General features: G+C 40.9%; 1 protein-coding gene across 2 annotated transcripts in view; it reads left to right on the top strand.

The window, feature by feature from the left end:
- Positions 1 to 765: 765 nt before the first annotated feature.
- Positions 766 to 21,303, top strand: part of Actr3 (actin related protein 3) — a 42,907-nt gene continuing 22,369 nt past the window's right edge. Inside the window, exons 1-4 of one of the 2 annotated variants that reach the window (XM_036202364.1) lie at positions 766 to 853; positions 1,059 to 1,218; positions 17,717 to 17,772; positions 19,820 to 19,944. In XM_036202364.1, the coding sequence (XP_036058257.1) occupies positions 1,175 to 1,218; positions 17,717 to 17,772; positions 19,820 to 19,944 (225 nt within the window). In that variant the 5' untranslated portion in view covers positions 766 to 853; positions 1,059 to 1,174. Of the gene's footprint in view, positions 860 to 1,058; positions 1,219 to 17,716; positions 17,773 to 19,819; positions 19,945 to 21,303 lie in introns of both variants that reach the window. The other variant, XM_036202365.1, reaches the window with a different exon arrangement.

Below are 21,303 nucleotides of genomic sequence, written 5' to 3'. Positions count from 1 at the left end.
CTTATTCCTTCAACCATGTGGCTCCCCAGGGATCAAACTCAGGTTAGCCGCAAGAGCCTTTACCCGCTTAGCCATCTCACTGGTCCAATGCTTGCCTTTCTTGAAGACACTCACTGGAACCCCCATTCGCCCCCCCCCAAAGTATTGTTTTTTCTTGTTTATGTTTTTTCGGTGAACAGGTGCAACATAGAACATAATCTAACCTTTTGGACGCCTGCCTTCCTTAAAAGCACGGGCCCACCATCTTGGGGAGCTTGAAACCTACAATGTAAATAAAATAATTGACATAAATCTCAGGACACAAACCTTTGTTCATCCCTTTCCTGACTGCTCATCAAGATGTGCTACAGCGATAAAGGGGGCACGCTGCTGAACACGTTTCCAATCAGCCCCTCTCCCCCGCAGCAGAGAAGCGCTTCTGCTCATTCCTCCAGCTAGCGGAGAAGGAACACACACACGCACACACCCACCATCACCAAAAGGCAGCTTCAGAACTGGGAAGGAAGCTCAGCCTGACTTCTGGGCTGTCACCGGACGGAAAATGCGAAGTGGAATTTTCGCAAGTCGGAACCGGAGCAGCGGTGCCGCGCAAGTGCTGCCGCTTCAGGAAAAAAAAAAACCAAAAAAACCACTTCTAGCTGCGCTTCGCTTCTGGATGTCTAGCCGCCTGAAAACCCGAAGTGGAGCGTTTGGAGGTCCGGAAAGGAGCCGAGGCCGCCCGGCTGCACACTACAGCGCACGCGCCCTCGCCCCTCCCACCCGGAACCGGAAGTCGGAGCGATCGCGGCCTGGGGCCTGGCCTGGCCGGGGCGTCGGCAGCGGCGGCCATCTTGGCTACCCGCGGAAAGGCAGTGTGAGGGTTAGAAGTTGTAGGGTGGGGGCGGGAGTGAGGAGGAGGAGGAGGGCCGAGAGAGCCGAGGGGTGGAGGAGGAGGCCGCGGCGGGGCAGGGCGGGGACAGCCTGCCGGCCGGCCAGCCTGCCGGGCTTGCGGAAGTACTAGCCTGCTGCTCACTCGCTACTGCTCGGGCTTCCCACAGCTCCCTCCCTTCCTCCCTCAGGACCGAGGGCGGCCCAGGCCAGTGCATGGTCAGCTAGCTCCCTTCTCCATCCCCGGCCTCTAGCAGCACGGAACGGACGGCGGCGGCGGCGGCGGCGGCGGCGGGCGAGGAGGAAGATGGCGGGACGGCTGCCGGCCTGTGTGGTGGACTGTGGCACGGGGTACGGCGGGTCCTCTGGGTGGGGGAAACTGAGGCTGGGAACAGCCGGAGGAGGGCGATGGATGAATGGGGGTGAGCCGGCCAGCCTGGCGCGGGGTGGTGCCGGGAGCCTCCTGGGACGGAGATCCCGTGAGGCCCTTCCCTCCCGAGGAGGCCGCCCGGCCCACCTGGCGTTCCTTTCCCCGTCTCTCCCTCGCCTGCCCGGGATCGTGGGGACTCACAGGCGGCCGCCAGACATAGGGTCGAGGCAAAAAAGGAGAAGCGCCCCTCGCAGGGTTTGCAAGACCGTTGTGACACCCCTCAGTCTCCAGGGCGTGTGGGTGGGGAGGAGCCGGAGCCAGGCTGGGAACATGGGAAGCAGGAGCGGGGGCTCGGGCAGAGGACCCCCCGCGCGCCGCCTGGTTTCCGCCCGACACCGCGTCTCCGCCAGCTCCCACTACCCAGTGGACCGAGTCACATTTCAGTTCCAGCCAGGAGGATCTCATGGGCTTATTGCTCTTGCCTCAAAAAAAGTCCCTTAGTGAGCAAGCGCGCTGCAACTTCCTCAGTTTTGTCAAAGCCGCTTCCTGCTTTCCGTCTTTTATAGCCTTATAAGGTAGTTTTTCGTCTCCAACGTTAGCACTTCTTATTAGAACTTTCAAAATTAAGCAGGTTGCAGAAAGAGTGGGTTCTGAGTGCTAGGTCTCAGTGTGCTTGAATTAAAAAAAAAAAAAAAAATGTTCTCGTGCCCAGGGAGGGAGGCCGAGAGGGAGGAGCAGGGACGCACCCTGGAAACTAAACTGAACGTTTACGGTCGTTTTGTGACAGCATCTTGAATGCCGAAAGGAGGCATAGAGGTGTGAAGGAGTGTATACATTGATTTAGAGTAATCGTTTCTGATAGTGGTGGGTTGACTAAAACGACTGTAAAGGGGTGGTTTTGTGTTCATGAAGCTTTTAGAGAGTTACAGCTTGCCTCTGTGCAGTGCCTTAGAGAGAAGACTTCATTTTTGGTGCTCTAGGTTGAAATACTTTGTGGAGGAAGACGCCTGTGCTGCATGCAGTCTAACCCTCAGACACATCCGTGGTTTTGAGGACAGGTGCTAGCCTTTTCCCTCCTACTCACTGTCCCACAGTAATTTAAAAGATGCCTCCCCCCACACTAGTTAGTCTGTGTAAATTCCTCCAATCTTACGTCTCCTGTCTTCATTTCTAACCCACCGTCCAGGCAGCCGGAAACAACGGATATCTTAATTTTTTTCTTGGAAAACACTAGCTTAGTCTTGGAATTTCTGTGTATTTCTTAGTTGACATCCCATTAAAGTTAGATTTTCTTTCACTTCAGTCTCGTTCTCCTGAAGTGTTTCTATATGTATATTTAAGTTTATCCTTTCATATAGTTTTAATTGGTGAATAGATGGATGTTAGGGGCATTTTTAAAATTAGAACTGACCAGAGTGAATAGGACTTTTCAAGTGCCTTGTATTGAAGTTACAGATACTGCTATGTAATACTTCATGCTTTGGAAATGATTGTTATTGTTAGGAAATCGTGTAGTCATTGACCACCTTATTAATAATGCTGAGACAACTTAAGTAGGATGTTTCTTTTTATGCATTTCTTTTAAAATGCAGTTTTGGTTATTTTTGAATGAGTAGTATTGGGTAGCTCATTGAACTTAGCTGTCCCTAAGTGACTTTTTTTTTTGAAAGGGTAACCTTGAATTAAAAACACATGTTGAGTGACCAGGAGGAGTGCAGCTTCTATGTAGGCTATTTCTGTCTAATATCTCAATTACTAAATCATTTCATAGTACACTTCTCTCACCTTACAAGGATTGGTTAGCTGGACATTGATTTATGATACAGATTGAACTGATTAAAGTCATCTTCTCTATTCAGTGTTTTTACCTTTGATCACAGTCTGAATTTCCCAGTTTAGAGGTCTATTTATTTTGCTTCTCAAAAGGATTTTTGTGTGGCATCACCCTACCCCCACCTCCCAAGTTGGGTATTAAGTGTAGCAGTTTAGAAATCATACCTTGAGTTTTATCAGGAAACCCCTCTCTCAGTGACCAGGATAAATAGCATGTTCAAGAATGACCAACAGGGAGTTTTATGTCTCAATAACCCCCAGAAGTGCCGAAGGTACTCCTTCAGCTTGTGTTTCCCCTCCCCCATACTTTAGCCATTACACACACCTTAGGTCGATATCGGTACTCTTATAGGGTGAGTGAAACATTTGCAGGCTGCCCATCCCATTTCATTAAAGAATTTAGGCAAAAAGTGATAGTCTGTTAATCTTGATGGTGGTCTTACAAGCTGTAAGAGTTAGGACATATGAAGTTTAATTCCAGAACTTTAAATTAGGAATCCTCCAGCATAATTCATCATCAAAGATTTATCATCATGACCCAGGTTCAGGTCATGAAGTATTTTTCATATACCTAAAGAATTAAGAAAGAAATACTTCCTTCATATCCATATCATGTCAACATACTTTTTGGTCTATATTGGCAAAGTATTGTAGAATAAAATTCCTGCTCAGAAATCTGGTTGCTTTAAAACAAAGTGTAGGACTTTGGAGTGTAGCTTAGGGTAGAGGGCCTCAACATGCACCAGGTCCTGCTTCAGACCCCAGTCAGACAGAGGGAGCAGTGATGAGAAACGCAATTTTAAAGCATTAAAAGGATGTAATACTTGGGTAAATAAAGTTTTCGTAAGTGAGTTTCGTTTTTGTCTGTTTTTTTCTCATTTCTCCAGCATTGCATTATGGACTTTTCTCTTTATATATTTTGTTTTTCACTGAGAAATTGCTTTAGTGGGTTATACCCACTGATTAAATAACAGGTTAATATACAGCCTTATTTTGCAATCTTGGATATATTTAAATAAATTACAGAATTTCTCAAATCTTTTTTTTTTAAGCAGTCTTCTAACTGTAAGCACAAATATTTTTGTTGGTTTTGGTAAAAGTAGGGTCTTTATAATTCATCCTGTGGCCAAATCCTAGCAGTTATAAAGGTGAGTTTGAGAGCAGTGAGAAGCCATGGATGAGTGAAAGCATGCTTAGAGGAAGTTTGTCTTTCTTGACTGTATTCTGTTTATAATGTGTTAATAGTATAAAAGGAACATTCATAATATCTTGATAACAAGGATTCTTTGAAACTCTTACTCTTGATTACTTGTGTATGTTGTTTAAGGTAACAGACACTGTTCTTGAGAAGACAGGTTCTTAAGACTCCTTTCCTGCTAGCATCTTTACTGCCTGCCTGGTTCATGGTGCCTAGACTGACTTTGGGATGCACTGTGTAGTGACCTTTCCAGGGCTATCATTAAACACAGTTCAGAATTTGTATTCTTAAGAACAGAAGGGGAAGGTTGGCTACTGGTGAATCTAATGGCCAAGGTTTTAATTGGTTCTATTTTAATTTGACTTATGATAGCTCTTTTTGCTTTTTACAAGTGAGAAGGGAGAATGTTACCTTTAATATCATTTAGTTAGTAGGTTGTGGAGTAGCTGCTTGAACTAAGTTCTGTATTTGACCCTATGGGGTTCTTTGAGCCCCCCTTTTAGAGAACTATATACATCATTCTTTCTGTTAGTAAAATTAATTCAACTTAACTCTTGTTTACAGTGATATTGTAAAAAATAATCCTAGCCCTATGAATTTGATTCAGTTAGTGAAATCTTTTTGTCTTTCTTTAGATTTTTCCCCTGAATATTTGAATTTCTACACTATTTCCTTGTTACTTAAAAAAAGACTCTGGAGTTTCTCAGGAAGTAGCTACTGTTAGTAAGAGCCATGTGCAAGGCCTGTGGTGAGTGCTGTGTATCAGCTCCTCACCCTTTCCCTTCTCCTTGAACAGTGTGTTTGCATTATGTAGACAAGAAACTTAAGCTTCAGGAGGTTAAGCCACTTGCCGAAGTACAGTAACATGGAACCCGAAGGGTCAACCATGGACAGTTTTTAATTGTTTCAGTGTTTTGGTTTGAGAAAGAATTAATTTATTCCATAGTTACTTGAGGATGGTTGAGGTTTACTTTATACTTCCCAGTTGGCCAGTCACTCTTGGAATTATAGTAAAAATATCTAATACAGACTGCCCTCATGAATCCTAATCCTACCTAACATTAAAAATTAAAGGTGGTAGATAAAGGCAGGGCTCTCTCTCAGTTTTTGTTTTTTGAAGTAATCTCACTGAGTAGCGGTAATCACTGAAACTCAGTCTGCTCTTAAACTTGCAGTGATTCTCTTGCCTTGGTTTCCTGAGTGCTGGGTTGACTGTTGTGAGCCACCACAGCCAGCTGATACTGGCAGTTATCAAACATTAGATAGATATGTGCTTTTCAGATAGTAATAGTGTTTTCCAGGTTTTAAGGAAAGTGGTGATTGTGGTCAGGAAGTCAAGCAAGCTGTAATGAATGTCAGATTTGAGCCATCCTTTCATGGAGCTGGGTAGATGCACAGGAGAGCCTTTTACCAAGGGAAGGAAGGAAGGCTGTTTGTGCACATTGTTGATGGGAAGAATGGCTGCTTGTCTTGTACTGCTTGCTTTCTTCGTGAGTTTTGGACTGTTCAATAACATAATGTAAGTTTAGATTTTATATGCGAACTGTCATTTTCCAACATCTACTGTACTAGGTTTTATATGTCAGCAAAACTTTATTGTAAGAGAACTCTACTTGATAGGGAGTCCAAATTCTCAAGAAGAGTAATTGTTGCCGAAAACAGGACGTTTAGTCCATTTACTGAGTGGAATGCAGTAGGACTGCATGTAGGAGAGTAAGGTCAAGCAACAAGGCTTGGTGTACAGCAGCAACTCTGATCTGTATCGCAAGATCTGCTGCTGTTCTTAGCAGTGAACGAATGTGAAACAGGAGTTAGGAGTATGCCTCTGCTTTGGTGTGTCTTTTTTGATACTGAGTCCCGTGTAGCCCAGGGTGGCCTTGCACTGTTGTCTCCTCCACCTCTTGAGCAAACACCAAGGTGACTGGCACCACCACACCTAGTTAGTTAGGTGTATGGTTTTTAAAACTCTGTACACAGTGTGTGGAGTCAATGAGCGTTTGTTTCAATGGACTTCCTAGATGAGTCTTCTCTTGTTTGTTGAGACCACAAGCCTCACTAAACTTCTGGCCTGCCTGGAGCTCACTTTGTAGCTCAACTCAGGGCAGTCTTCCTATCTCAGTCTCCCAAGAGCGGGGATTGCAGGTGTGAGCCAGCACACCCTGTTTCCTGGATGATTCTTATGCAGCCTACTCAACAGCAGCTTTGCTGGTGGGTAATATATAGTAGAGAACAGTTTGCAGTTGGCTGTTGGTGGTAGGGATGGAGTGGAAGGTGATGTTTGAAGACTGCTGCTCTTATCTATACCTTCCCTTTCACAGTTGCACTGTTTCTTTATGGCTTGCAAGGAATTTAATTCAAACCCTGCCACAGAAGAATCTGTATGCTTTGCACTCTTCAGTTCAGAAGGTCTTACTTTTCTTATTTATGGTTTAGCAATAATAATTTTCTACCTTATTTATTTTTATAATGCTTGAAAATGGTTCCTTACACAGGGCTCGGCACATAGTGAGAACATGGTATGTTGCAATTATAATCATCAGTCAGCTCCCTCCTGTTTTTTTGAATTAAAGTTTTTAAGGAAAAGAACATGATGTTTTGTGCTTATTTTCTTATCTCAGACAGACCTTGGCCTGCTTGCTGTATCTGGTGCAGTATTGGTTTTGCTTATTTAAGAGGAGAGAAGGCGGTACAGCTAGGGTTTGGAATTAGGATTATAAATTGATAAATGAGGATTTCAAGATCGTGACCTTGAATGATAAGGATGATACAGGAGTTAGCCTGTGGTTTTTTTGTTTTTTAACATTTATTTTCTTGGGTGTGGGTGTAGAGATCAAAAGACAAGTTTGAAGAGTTAGTTTTCTCCTTTTACCATGTGGGCTCTGGGGATGAAACACAGGTGACTAAGCCTGGCAGCAAGAACCTCTACCCACTGGGCCATCTCCTTTGCCCAGGAATTAATTTTAAGAACCTTTAAATTTGGGAGACACAGAAATGGCTCGGTGGGTGAAGACACTTGAACCTATCTTGAAAGCATGCACTAAATAAATACTAAAAAACCAAAACAGTAGAATTGGAATAGTTGTATTTGTAATGCTGTTTTGTAGCTAGAAATGTCCTTGAGGAGTGAAAAATAAAGGGACTTCCTTAAGTCAGACAGATATTCCGACATTATGATAGCAGCTTGTAGACTGGCTGATCAAATGAGAACTGAAAGAGAAAAGAACAGAAAGATAGAGTTGCAGTGCTTCTGTAATATGCCCTGTGAAACAGCTTCTGGAATGTCATGACAGGAGCTAGGGAGCCAGCGAGTCAGCGAGCGCGTGTGGCTTGTGAGTCATACTCTATTTCATCCTGTTTCTGAGAGGCAAACTTTTTAATCAGGAGAGGAATATCTCAGAGTTGTGCTAAAACCCTCTGTCCAGCTCCCTAATGAGTGAAATAGTTAAAATGTTGTTCTGGAGGCAGTGTGGAATGGCTAAAATGTAGCTTCAAGCGTATTTCTGCAACTGAAGTCCTCTGGCTAATAAAAGCATTCAGTGCTTTCTGTAATTCTGTTGGAACTTGTTAGGGTTTTAATGACACTACCTGTCTGTAATAGCCATATGTATAAAAAAGCAAGAACAAACCACTTAAATGCTAGCCACACTAAAATATGCGCACACTCACTCACCAAGTCCTTAGAATATTCATGGATTAACTAGTGCAAGATAGGTGATGTTATAAATTTGGTCTTTGGAATAAGATAATAATGTCTATTACTTTGTGTTTGGTTGCTGTATGTGTGCCTTTCATAAGACAAAAAAGACCTGTCATGATCATTGGAACAAAAAAGACAGATGACATCCCTATGTTCTCAAAAGGCGTTTTGTGACATTGTAATCATTTGTTTGTTTCAGGGTTTTTTGTCCCAAATCATTTCTGATCCATTGCCTTAAAATCAGCGCCTTTGCTTTTTCACACTTGTTCCTTGAAACCAGTAAAGAAGCAGCAATGAGTTTGTGTGTTGTGTTTCTTCACCATTTCTACCCTAATGGTACTTGAGTGTATTGAGGTGTTCTGATGCTGAACATTCCATCATTTTCTTTCTAAGTGCCTTTGTTCTTTTTTAAAAGATAATTTATTTCAGTGCCACCGTCTAACAAGCCACGGCACTATGCATTGCCTTTCATGAAACTACAGTGTTCTTGGGAAAGGGGGTCTACTTCTTGAGTGTTCAGTATGAACAAATGGTTACCAAGAGGAGGGATAGCAATCCTGAAGGGCACTTAGGATACAAAGGACCTTCCAATTTAGGCTTGATTTCAGACTGTGAAAATGTAAACTATTTGTTTGGTATTTGTCTGAAGTAGAAAACAAATGCTTGCATATTTAAGTTTTAGAAATTATTTTAAGTAAATATAACATGTCTTGTAAGCATTTTTAGAAACCAATTACTTTGTTACGTTCATAAATTAAGTGAATTTTAATAAATTTTTTTCAAAATTTAAGTGATGTTCCTAATGATTCACATAGAATTAATTACAGAACTGAGCACTTATGGGGGCTTTTCTAGAAACACAAAGCCCAGCGTTGTAAAGGAGAGAGGTGTGTGTAGTGATGAGAGCAAGCATGCATTAATTGAGTGGGTGTGGTAAAGCCTTAAAGCCCTCCCCCAATGACACACCTCCACCAGCAAGGCCCCATCTCCTTTGGGGGCCCTTCTCATTCAAATAACCACAGATACTGACTGGGTTGTGTAAATCAGCCTTTTTAAGTGTTTTTTTTTGGGGGGGGGGGTTTTTTTTTGAGATAATTATTACTCTTTCAGAAACCCTACAGAATTAAGTATGATACATTTTAAAGATATAAGGATTGTGAGGTATTGAGTAGACCTAGAGCGGTGGTTCTCAACCTTCCTAATGTTGCGGTTCCTCATGATGTGGTGACCCCAGCCATAAAATTATTTCATTGCTACTTCATAACTAATTCTTCTACTGTTATGAATTGAATTGTAAATATCTGACATGCAGGATATCTAATATGAGACCCTTGTGAAAGCATCATTTGACCACAAAGGGTCACGGCCCATCCAGGTTGAGAACCACTCATCTAGAGTTTGAGGAGCAGTGTGCAGTCCTGGAGACTGTCCCTAGTGGGAATACACTATACTCAGTAAGTGGTTAGATTTTTAATCCAGATAAGAAAGTTCTTAAGCATCCATCCTTTAAAAGTTAGTTATTTAGCCAGGCAGTGTTGGCACACACCTTTAATCCCAGCACTCGGGAGGCAGAGCCAGGTGTATCTCTGTGAGTTCCAGGAAAAGCACAAAGCTACACAGAGAAACCCTGTCAAGAAAAACAAAAACAAACAAACAAAAAAATTAATTATCTTTAGAACTGCTAAATTCAGTATAAACATGGAATGTTTAGGAAGGTTATAGTGATCAATTACAATGCAAGTTAAATGATAAAGAACTACGTGTGGTCCATTTCAATATTCTATGAGTAAATATTGTACCTAAGGGCGTGTTGACAATTGCAGATTAATTTTCCTTAGTTCAATTAAAAAGATAATTTATACTATAGTTAAATGTTAAAAGTGACTTTTTCTGCAGTTTGAAGTATCTTTTGTGAAGTGGAACTGCTGGGTTTGATGTGGTGGTGCACACCTGAACCCCAGCACTGGGGGAGCAGGAGGTTGTCCTTGGCTACATAGTGAGTTTAAGGCTAGCCTGGGACACATGAGACCCTATCAGTCCTTTATGTTAGAAACTATATGAAACAAAGTAAAATGAATAATGGAATTTAGGAAAGTAAGTTTCTCCGAAAATGGAAAACTAGACTGAGAGAACTTGCTGTTTGGACCTGAAATAATGAGTGTATAGGTTAAATGAAGCCAGTTATTGGGAAGTAGAATTAGGTTGCTATCTCTGGAGTAGACGGCATATTTGGGTGTATTAGCTAAAAAACACGAAGTTGTAATAAAGACATGAATGTTTACTGTTCAAAAGTCTTTGTAATTTTGCTTTATAATAAGGGTGATAGCAATTAATTAATAATGGCTGAAACTTTTTTGTATTTAGAACACCTTTCAAAGGCATTGTAATCTGTTGTATAGCTTTTGGAAAATTGTATTTAAAGCCGAATTTTTGTCTCCTGTTGTAGTTTTTTGTTGTGGGAGTGGAAGTATTCCCTGACTGCCCTTGTCAGTATGTGTGGATGACCCTGTTCATCTTGTTTCAGGTTCTAGTTCCATAAGGGAAGTTATTTGAAAAACAGATTAAGCTTTTAAAAAAGAGAGATGGGGCTGGAAGGTGGTGATGAACACCTTTAATCCCAGCACTCAGAAGGCAGAGGTGATGGATCTCCATGTTGGAGGCCAGCCTGGTCTATAGAGCTAGTTCTAGGACAGCCAGGGCTATGCAGAGAAACCCTGTCTCGAGGGGGGAAAAAAGGTGGGGGGAGGGTGGGCTTTAAAACTGATAGGAAGACTGAAAAGAATTGAAAGAAATATACCTTAGTCCCACTGTAGATGTTTTTGGATACAGTAACATTAGCACAATTATTCTAGTTGCTAAAAGAAAAGAAATATTGAGTGCAGGCACAAAGAAGGGAGGTCTGTGACAGCAGGAGCCCCATCAAGGATGTGCTGCAGAAAGAGTGTGTCCTAAGCTGACTCCTCACTGCACGAAGGATTCAAAGTTCTACCAGACTAGCTGGAGTTAATAGACCATGTATTGGAGAATTGTACCTGATGTGTGATGAAGTAGTATCCTTTTCCTCCTAGACAAGAAAACTTTGCCTCCTACTAAGATTTAATCCTCAGCGGTGGTACTTGTCGATTGGTGTTGGAAATTAGATTCTGGAGGGAAAAAAATTATAGCACTCCCTACAGTGGAAAACAAAGAGAAGACTAAATGTACAGTGAATTCTGTATGCCAGGCAGTTTTAATTGTTTTTCATATGCTTATTCATCGTATACCTAGGCTCTGTTTTAGTGTAAACTGCTTGACAGAAATCAGGTATGTTAGGTGTGACATTTAAAGACTTTCTTACAATTGGGTAGTTTAGCATAGTCATCAGGTAATACAGTCATTATCACAATCAGCTGGGGACATCATTTTTCACACTCTGCTCATTAGCAATCACATTCCATTCCCTCTGCCTGAGTTCAACCCTTTGCATACATTGATCCACTTTGATTTGTGAACTTTTAGGATTTCACAAAAATGGAAGTATACAATTTGTGGCCTTTGTGATTGACTTTCATGAGGGAAGTATTAACTGCTGTAATCTGTGCTGTTTATAATAATGGACAGGTATTGCCTGAGTGATTGGGAAAACAATCTTGGAAGAGATTATTCCAGGAATGGATAGAGGCATGTAAGGAGGTCTGGAGAACAAGTCATTTGGAAGGAAATGCTCACTGATCCTAAGAAAGTGCTGTCTGTTGCTACTTTTAATTTTATGGAAGGGAGCTTTGTGAATTATTGTCATTGCTTAGACATTAGAAGTCTGTTTCTGTGATCATATGTCTATCATTATAGATGTTTGTAGGATCAGGATCCAGGCTTCCTAATGCTGGAACAAACATTTCTCCTCTCCTCTCCTCTCCTCTCCTCTCCTCTCCTCTCCTCTTCTCTCCTCTCCTCTCCTCTCCTCTCCCCTCCCCTCCCCTCCCCTCCCCTCCCCTCCCCTCCCCTCCCCTCCCTGTTTTTTGAGACAGGGTCCTTGCTAGGGGAGTGTAGGATAGCCTGGGACTAGTTCAGTTATTCAGGTGGGCCTCAACTCAAGAACCTTCTACTCTAGCCTCCCCATACTAGGATTCCAGGAGTGAATGAACCATTGTACTTGGCTCACCTGTGTCCATTTGGTCCTAAGTTCTGGCTAGATTCCAAGTTTGTACTTGAGGGAACTAGAATAGTATTGTCTCTGTTGACTGAGAGTTCAGGTTTTCTCCCAATATTCTACTAGGCTTTTTAATGTAAGATTGAACATTTACTTGCAGGTAGTGAGAAAAAACCTGGAGTTCTAAAATTAGAAAAGCTTTCTAAGGAATTGTAATATATTTTCCCAGCTAATATTTGCTACTTGTTTGGCAAGTTCTGTGAATTTGCTCTGACATTCTTAGTCTAAAGTTCCTAGCCCTGGATTTTTTATTTGAGTTTGGGTAGAGAGTGAAGCTGTGGCAAAGCTAAAGCCAAGCTCTTTACAGGGGGTGCACTGGGATTCATCTGAAGACCTCTTTCATTTCCAGTTGGATAATCATAGCTTCAAGTTGTGTACAATGTTTTATGCCATGTAAGGGCAGAAGCACGCTTTTCATAGGCTTCTTTCAGCTACTGAGAAATTGTAGAAAATGGGTTCACAGAATCGGGGATGAAGACCTTCCATGTGCTATAACCTTGTGTTGTATTGTGCTGTCTGCTGTAAAAGTTGTGAAATGTGGAAAGAAAGAAAATAAAAAAGTGCCACCTTTGACTCCCTTCCTCACACTCCCATTGTGATACTGGGGATTGAACCTAAGGCATGGTTTGTACTGTATAAATCCACTACCACTGAGGTTCATTCCCAGCCTTTCCAAGCTTGATTTGGGGGTAAGTGGGGCTTGGGTAACAAGCCCACAGCACCAACTACGCCCTGTCCTTTCTCCCTTTTGTAGACTGCAGAGTCACCCACTGTTCAGAGGAATGGTGTATTTGCTGTTCTTTGGCTTTTACCACAGCCTTTCATCCAGTTCATTTTAACATTGATTCTTATTCCATCAAGTACTTTCCTATTTATAATCTATTGCTATCTTCAAGGATCTTATTTGTTGTGAGGTGCTTTTCAAAGCAAAAATAACGTACAAACTGCTGTATTAAGTAAAAGAACTCTGTCAGCTGCACATAATTGCATTCTACCTTTATGTGTGGTACTCTAAGCAAATTTCGAATATACGGTACATTAGCCATAGTTACCATGCTGTTCCTTAGGTAATTATTCTGAATAATTACTCTTGTAATTATTTTTCATGTTATTTAGCATCTTTCTATTCCTTTCACCTCCCAGCCCTAAACACTACTCTTTGTTTCTTTACAAATGCCTGTCATATTCCACAAATCTTTATCTTTATCTTCAGTAATTTGACTGTGGTGTGCCTAAGTGTAATTTTCTTGGCATTTAAATGTTTGAGATCTCTCAAGCATGTAACTAAATTTGAAAGTTCTTAACCATGGCTGCAAATGTGTCACTTTTTGGTATCTTGGGTCTCCCAAGCCCCAGGGGTCCAGTCTTTTTCTTACCCCCTCCCCTGCTTCCAGAATTGGATTCTATCTGCTAATGTGCTTTCACATTTCCTAACTTTTTTTTAAGCTTTTTCATTGTGCATTGTGCTGTTGTGTTTCCTCAGTGGTCTTTATAGGAGCTTTTTTTTTTTATTTTTATTTTTATTAAATACCTAACCTGTTTCCATTTGTCCTTGGTATTATTTTCATGTTTCTGGTGATTCTTCCTTGTTATCAGATATAAGACTATTCTCTTTTACTTCATCGTAGTAGTCAAAGCTGATGTCCAGTCTATCTGATAATTAACACACTTTGGGATTGTCTTCTGGTCTTTCTTTCTTAAATGAGGCAGTTTTCTTTTCCTTTTTTTTTTTTTTTTTTTTAAGGTTTACTTATTTATTATGTATACAGAAGGGGGCACCAGATCTCATTACAGATGGTTGTGAGCTACCATGTGGGTGCTGGGAATTGAACTCAGGACTTCTGGAAGAGCAGTCGGTGCTCTTAACCTCTGAGCCATCTTTCCAGCCTATCTTCTGGTTTTTCATATGAGGAGTTTAGTGGGGACTGATTGTATGGCTGATTAAATATACTACTTATGTCAGGGAATCAGAGCACCAGATCCAATTTTAAAGACTTTATTTACTCATTTATTTATTTTGTATGCTATGGTTATTTTGCCCACGTGTATGTCTATACACCACATGTGTGCCTGGTGCCCTCAGAGGCCCAAAGAGGAAATTGGATCATCTGGTACCACAGTTAGAGATGCTTGGGACTTGCCACATGGATGCTGGGAATGAAACCCTGGTCCCTGGAAAAGCAGCCTGTGCTCTTAACCACTGAGCCATCTCCTCAGTGTCTCACTTTTTGTTTTAATTTGGTGGGGACTGTATTAACTGTTTTACAATTGACTAATCTTAGAGAAACTGAAACAAATTTGTACTCGTATCTTACAGGCACTAGATTATCATTTTAAGATTTCGGGGTTAGTCAGTGATTTGTAGATTATTTTCTTCTGTTTTGTAGGAGTGCCAGACTTAAAAGCAGGACATTCTGTTTGAGCATTTCTGGCTCATGCAGCTTGAGGTTGTCTTGTATTAGACAAGTCCTCAGTTTTGTATGATGTATTCTGTTCCATTTATCCAGGAGAACAAAGTATACCATTGGTCCTCTCCCTTTAGTGCAGTGGCTTTTACCCTGTGTGTCACTGCCCCTTTGGGGTCAATTGACCCTTTCATAGGGGTTGCGAATCCAATATCCTGCATATTAGACATTTATATTATGATTCATAACAGTAGCAGAATTACAGTTATGAATTAGCAAGGAAATGTTATGGTTGGGGATCACTACAACATTAGGAACTGTATTAAAGGGTTAACACAGCACTGGAAGGTTGAGAACCACTGCTTTAGTGCAATGACAACCTGGACTCGGGTGGTAATGTTCACAATTAATGTGCAGTCTAGTTTCTGACTGGTTACGGTTAGTGTCATGGACTCTCCTGGGAGGAACATGTTGTTCATGTCAGCTTGTGGTAGTTTTTATGCAAGTGAACACTACTGATTACTGTCTGTAGACCTGTGGACAGTTCGGAAATATTCACTTCTAGATATTATTGGGAGTTCTGTTTTTTTTCTACTTATGAAGACTTAACATTAGGAAGACATTTGGGATTGGAAGAATAAAATACTACTTTGATGTGAAAAGAGTATCAGGTATTAACTACAATATAAGAGTCTCAGTTGGCTTATAAAAAGAACTACAATATAAGAGTCTCAGTTGACTTACAAAAAGATGATTGTCGTAACTATGTAAGTTTTCAGTTTAAGGTATTGGTGTGATTTAAGATATCTGGAAAATAGAATTAGGACTGATATTTGTGAGTGCTATGTCAGGTACTATGGTAAATACTGTGTTATCTTGTTTAATCCTGTGAAAGACCAGTTAACCATTTTTACAGATGGGATCAAGACTCGGAAATTATTAAATAATAAAGGTCAGTTGGCTGTCTGGAGAGGTTGTGAAAGCTTTCAAACAGGCAGTTGATACATACATACCCTGGTTTTGCAAGATGAGCAGGAGTGTAGCGGTTGTGTTGAGGGCTGGAGAGCAGTCAGATGTGGGCAGAGCAGGGTTAACAGACGCTCAGTGGCATGAGATGAACCAAGCTCTTTGGAAGCTCTCAGCGAACGTTCTGTGCCTAGGGAGGCTGACACAGCATTGGAACAGCTGGAAGAGGTTATTAGGCATCCCCTAGTAAAGGAACATATTCGTATTTGTTGCAGAATTTTGCTTTAGAAACAAAAGCATAGACAGTGGGAAATACTTGAAGGTTTAGTCAACAGAGCAGTATCATGTTTTGGAGAGTCTTTGTGTTTCTCCTAATATTTTTTGGTTGAATCTGTTTAGTATTTTCAATTGTTGAACTTAGTTTGGGGCTGACCATCCCAAAAGTGGTTCTTCTTTCATACTAGAAAAGTTTTCTCAGATATTATCAGAGTCCAGTGATCTCACAGCAAGTTACTTTTTTTTTGGAGCTGAGGATCGAACCCAGGGCCTTGCACTTACTAGGCAAGCGCTCTACCACTGAGCTAAATCCCCAACCCCGCAAGTTACTTCTATTTAGGAAGTTTGAGTATGGACTAATACAAACCATTGTGACTTGCTTTCTAAAGCCTATTTGTAGTTAACAGTTTGTCCATCTCTCTCTTAAGTAGCTGCCAGCACGTTGTCAAAGCTCCATTACGATTTCTAATTATTAGAATTTTTATTATTTTAGTAGTTTTTGTTTTAATAATATAGATGAAACACTGAATCAGAACATTAAAAAATCATTTGTTTGAATAATAAAACTCAAGTGATATGAAATGACATATAGTTAAAAGAAAATCTCCATCTCCTTTCTGTATTCCACTTGCTTTGCTCCCCTAGATGCAACCAGAATTCCTTATCTCATACATTTTAGAGACATTCTGTGTCTAGATTGTCAAATGTATTTCATATGTTCTTATTGTTCATATGTCCCTTGTGTTTACCTCACTTTTATGCAGATACAGCACACTTTGCTCATTGATCTGCACCTTGCTTTGTTTAGTTACCCCAGTATATCAGAGTGTTTTAGTCAGTATAGAAAAGCTTCCTTGGTCTTGGTAGAGCGGCGTAGTACTCAGTGTAAACTGAGAGTGTAACTGCTTTTCCTTCTGTCGTTTCCAGTCGTTTCTGTTACAGACAAGGTCGGAGAGAAAGATTGTTTTGCATGTTGTTTCACACATGTAGTACTAATAGTCCTGTAGTACCAATTTCTTGAAGTGGTAGTGGTTAGTGAGAGGGCTGAGTGAGTAAAGGTGTTTGCTGTGAAATCTGATTACTTGTGGAGTTCTATCTGTCTGGATCCACATGGTAAGAGAAAGAGCTTATCTCCGGCCTCCACATGCATGCTGTGGCTTGTGCACACATGCCACAAGCCACACACACACACACACACACACACAGAGAGAGAGAGAGAGAGAGAGAGAGAGAGAGAGAGAGAGAGAGAGAGAGAGAGAGAGAGAGAGAGAGAGAGAGCGCGTGCGCAAATGAGTAAACTTAAAAGGGCTCTTGCTGTCAAGCCCCATGATTTAAGTTCAGTCCTTGGGACCTATATGGAGGAAAGAGAGAACCAGCTCCTGAAAGTTGTCCCCTGACTTCCTTCTACAACTGCACCATGGTACACATACACATATTCATACATATATAAATGTTCTTTTATAAAAAGCTGTGGGCATTTGAGTTTGTTGCTCAGTCATAGAGCATCTGCTTAGCATGCACAGAGCCTCATGGTTTGGTCCACAATATTGCAGAACGAAACAGAACTGTGACTCTATGTGATTTTGATAGTTTTCTTTTTATTCTTTTTTGTCTCTTTCCTCCTCCCCCTTTTCTTAATTTTTATGTATTTTGAGCGAGGGTTTCTCTGTGTAACAGCCCTAGCTTTCCTGGAATTCACTCTTAGAGTCTAGGCAGGCTGCCTGCCTCTGCCTCTTGAGTGGCGGGATTAAAGGCATCAGCCATCACTACCCGGCTAGTGCTTTTGATAGTTTTCAAGGCAGAGATGCTAAATGAACTAAACTTTTGAATATTGTATGGTATGTATACTAAAATCCTACTTTTTAACAAAAATCTAAGAATACATACTGAGATTAATGAAGTTTTTATTTTGCAGATATACAAAATTAGGATATGCTGGAAATACAGAACCACAGTTTATCATCCCATCATGTAAGTATTTGTTTTAATCTCTGGATGAACTGATTTGAAGGTCTTCCTCATTCTCAAAGTAAAATAACTCATCAAGCATGCTATTTTATCAGAATCAGGCATTTAGAAACATGATTGCCTGGTCCTAAATGGAGCCTTATTTCCAAATCTCTTAACTATTCATTTCAGCTGTTTACCAAATTTGCTAAGTATCTCTTTAAGGAAAACAAAACAAAACCCAGTAGTGGGTTGATAATTAAACAATTTCCTGCTTTGAGGATATTGCCTGCTACCTGTGTGTGGCTGTAACTGGTTATTAAGAAGCACAACCCCAGCCCCTGTAGTTCAGATAAAGTGACTGTACTTCAGTGAGAGGGATGAGTACTATTGCAAGACCTATCCTGTAGACATCCACTGCAAGTGCCAGTGTTTGAGGATGAAGAGCCTGTCATCCTCTACTCAGCCTTCTCACTGTTTCCTGATAGCCTATAAACATACTGTGCTGGTAACATTGTCTTTAGGAACTTTTATTCTTCCCTGCTTTTGTTAACTTTCTGCTGACCATAACAGTTTTGTAGATTTGGATTGTTAGAGGTATGTTTATTAGTGAAGGTGTATCTTGTGTTCAGCATTACTTTCCTATTTTTGATTTCCATCTACTTAAGGTTATTTGCATACTTTATTGAATGAAGATGCTTAACTTGAATTCTGAAAATTAAAACTTAAAGACTATATAACAGGTTTTTTTTTTCTTTCGAGACAGGGTTTCTCTGTGTAGCTTTGCGCTTTTTCCTGAAACTCACTTGGTAGCCCAGGCTGGCCTTGAATTCACAGAGATCCACCTGCCTCTGCCTCCTGAGTGCTAGGATTAAAGGCATTTGCCACCACAGCCCGGCCTTATATAACAGGTTTTAAAAAACAATTATGTTTGTATTTTTGTTCTTGTGTGTATGTGTCTGCTATGTGTATGGGTGCCTGTGGGAGACACACGAGAGCATCTGATCTCTTAGAGCTGGAGTTGTGAACTGTGGGTCCTCTGGGTGAACTGTATGCGCCCCTAACCATCAAACCATCTATCTCTCCAGCCCCAAATGTACAACAACAGATTTTACTTCTGGGAATAGAGAGATTTCTGAAATTATTTAGAGGGATTACTATGAGTTTTCTTAAATTTATTGAGGTGTCTTTTCCTATGTGGAACTAAAATTCAACAGATCCCCTCTTGGATAAGAATAAGAAGAGACAAAGAAAGACTAAGTAGAGATGTCAAGAAAGCTTGTTTTTAAAAGTTTTTTGCAGATTTTCTTCTCTTATTGGTCAGTGTTTTTCACCTTTAATTTCTTGATTGTCCATCAAGCTTTGTACTGACTTTATAAGATTATAATTTTACTTTTAATTATGATATATGTGAGTGTGGTTGCATAGTGGACATAATGTGAATAGAGGTCAGGATTACTTCTGATGAGGCAGTTCTCTCCTTCTACCAGGAGGGTTCTAGAGATTGAATTTGGGTCCTGAGACTTGTGCAACAGTGCTTTTACCTTCCAGGATTATAGTTCTATTCAGACTGAAGCTAAGGGTTGGTGGCAAAGGATTGCAGTACACTCGTTACTTGGAAAGCTGAGGCAGGAGGGTTCCAAGTTCAAGACTGTCAGGCTAGATTAGTAAATTGTGTCTCAATAGTAAAAAATTTAAAAGGGCTGGTATATAGTATAGCTTGGTGGAAGTATATGCCTGACATGCATGAGACCCTAGTAACACACACATAGCCAATTAGAATCAAACTAGATTTAATAGTTTTTGGAAACATAGCTGAAACAATCCCATAGTAATACTTTTTTGGGGATTTTTGTACTTGAGGCCTTGTCCCTGAGAGGAAGTTGAGGTATCATTGTATAAAATGAATTTTGTCACAGGTTTCTTAATGACTTTCATTCATTAGTTTAGCTGTTTAAATATTCTATTTGTTGTTTTTAATCACACTTTGCAATTAAAGAAGGGCAAGTTAAAAGTTTGGTTCATTTGAAAAGATGAAAAATTTAAAATGTTTTGTTAACTTATTTCAAAGGTATTGCAATCAAAGAGTCTGCAAAAGTAGGTGATCAAGCCCAGAGGAGAGTGGTGAAAGGTGTGGATGACCTAGACTTCTTCATTGGTGATGAAGCAATAGAAAAACCCACCTATGCAACGAAGGTATGTATCCAAGAGTGGTCCAGGCCGTTGCTGTGCTGTTTCACTCTGGTAGGGACTTGATGCTCTCTTGCATTAGTTTCTTGTTTTTGCTTTAGCAGTTTTGAGTCAGGGTCTTACCTGGAACTGGCTATGTAGATCAGGCTGACCTTGAACTCAAGAGATTTGCCTGCTTTTGCCTCTTGAGTGCTGGGGTTAAAGGTGTGCCACCACATCTAGCTCTGTTCTCATCTTCCTGGCCATAGAAATTCTCCTTCCCCCATGGCTTTAACATACTGAAGTGAGTGGGTTTACATTTCCATGGGCATTGCCTCTCAGGGCCCTCAGTAGAGATGGATTTTTCTCTCTTCTCCATATTGCTACAACTGCGGATGTTGTTCTGCCTCCCTTCTTCTCTGTCCTTTCTGTCCATAGCCACTACTCTAGCCTTCCTGGAAGGTAAGCACTTCCAACCATTCTTTTCCTCCTTTGGGCTTTCCTTCCTTTGTAATTTTAAATGAAATAACTGCCCTACCATACGTCAATATAAAACTGCAGTTTTTGCTTTGTGCTAAAAAGAGAGTAGCAAGAAACAGCTTTCCCCCAGTGAGATAGTATGAAGTCAATAGAAGGGAATCAGGATAGGATGTGCTGGGTGTGTACCACAGGTGGCACTGGCCTACTTTGGAATTTAGCAGTCCTTGAGGGATAAGTTATTAAGCCAAGTCTTGAAGAGTAAAATAGGAGTTAGGTGAGATATACAGATAGTCACTAGGCAGAAAGGCCAGTATATAAGAAGGCATGTGAGGAAGATGGGGAGCAGCATCGCTCATGTTCCTGAAGTCCAGAGGCTGCATGGGAGCCACTTCTACCTTGTGGGCAACATTCATGGATATACCGGATGAACAGTGTTAATAAGGCTGCCTGTTCAAACCTAAATTCTGGCTGTGTTTCTTTCTACCTCTGGTATCATCAAGTGGCTTACCTTTCTGTGTCTTAGTTATTTATCTATATAGTGGAGTTGTTAGTATATCAGGATTATTGTGGACCTTGATTACAGAGGATGAATGTAAAGAAGGTGTTGTAGTGCTCAAATAGTGAGGAGATATTATTGGGAGGCATGTATGATTGTGGGATAATGAGATATAGCAAGTGGTTTTAGTGACTTGGTCTAACGCAGTGGTTCTCAACCTTTAATACAATTCTTTATGTTGTGGAGATCCCCAACCATAAAATTATTTCATTGCTACTACATAACAGTAATTTTGCTACTGTTATGACTCATAATGTAAATATCTGATATACAGGATATCAACTCACAGGTTGAGAACTGCTAGACTAAGGTAGTGGCAGTAAGGATAAAGAGCTAAGAGGGTATGGTGT

The sequence above is a fragment of the Onychomys torridus genome, chromosome 11, assembly GCF_903995425.1.
Source record: "Onychomys torridus chromosome 11, mOncTor1.1, whole genome shotgun sequence".
NCBI lineage: Eukaryota > Metazoa > Chordata > Mammalia > Rodentia > Cricetidae > Onychomys > Onychomys torridus.
This window is presented reverse-complemented; position numbering and strand designations above follow the sequence as displayed.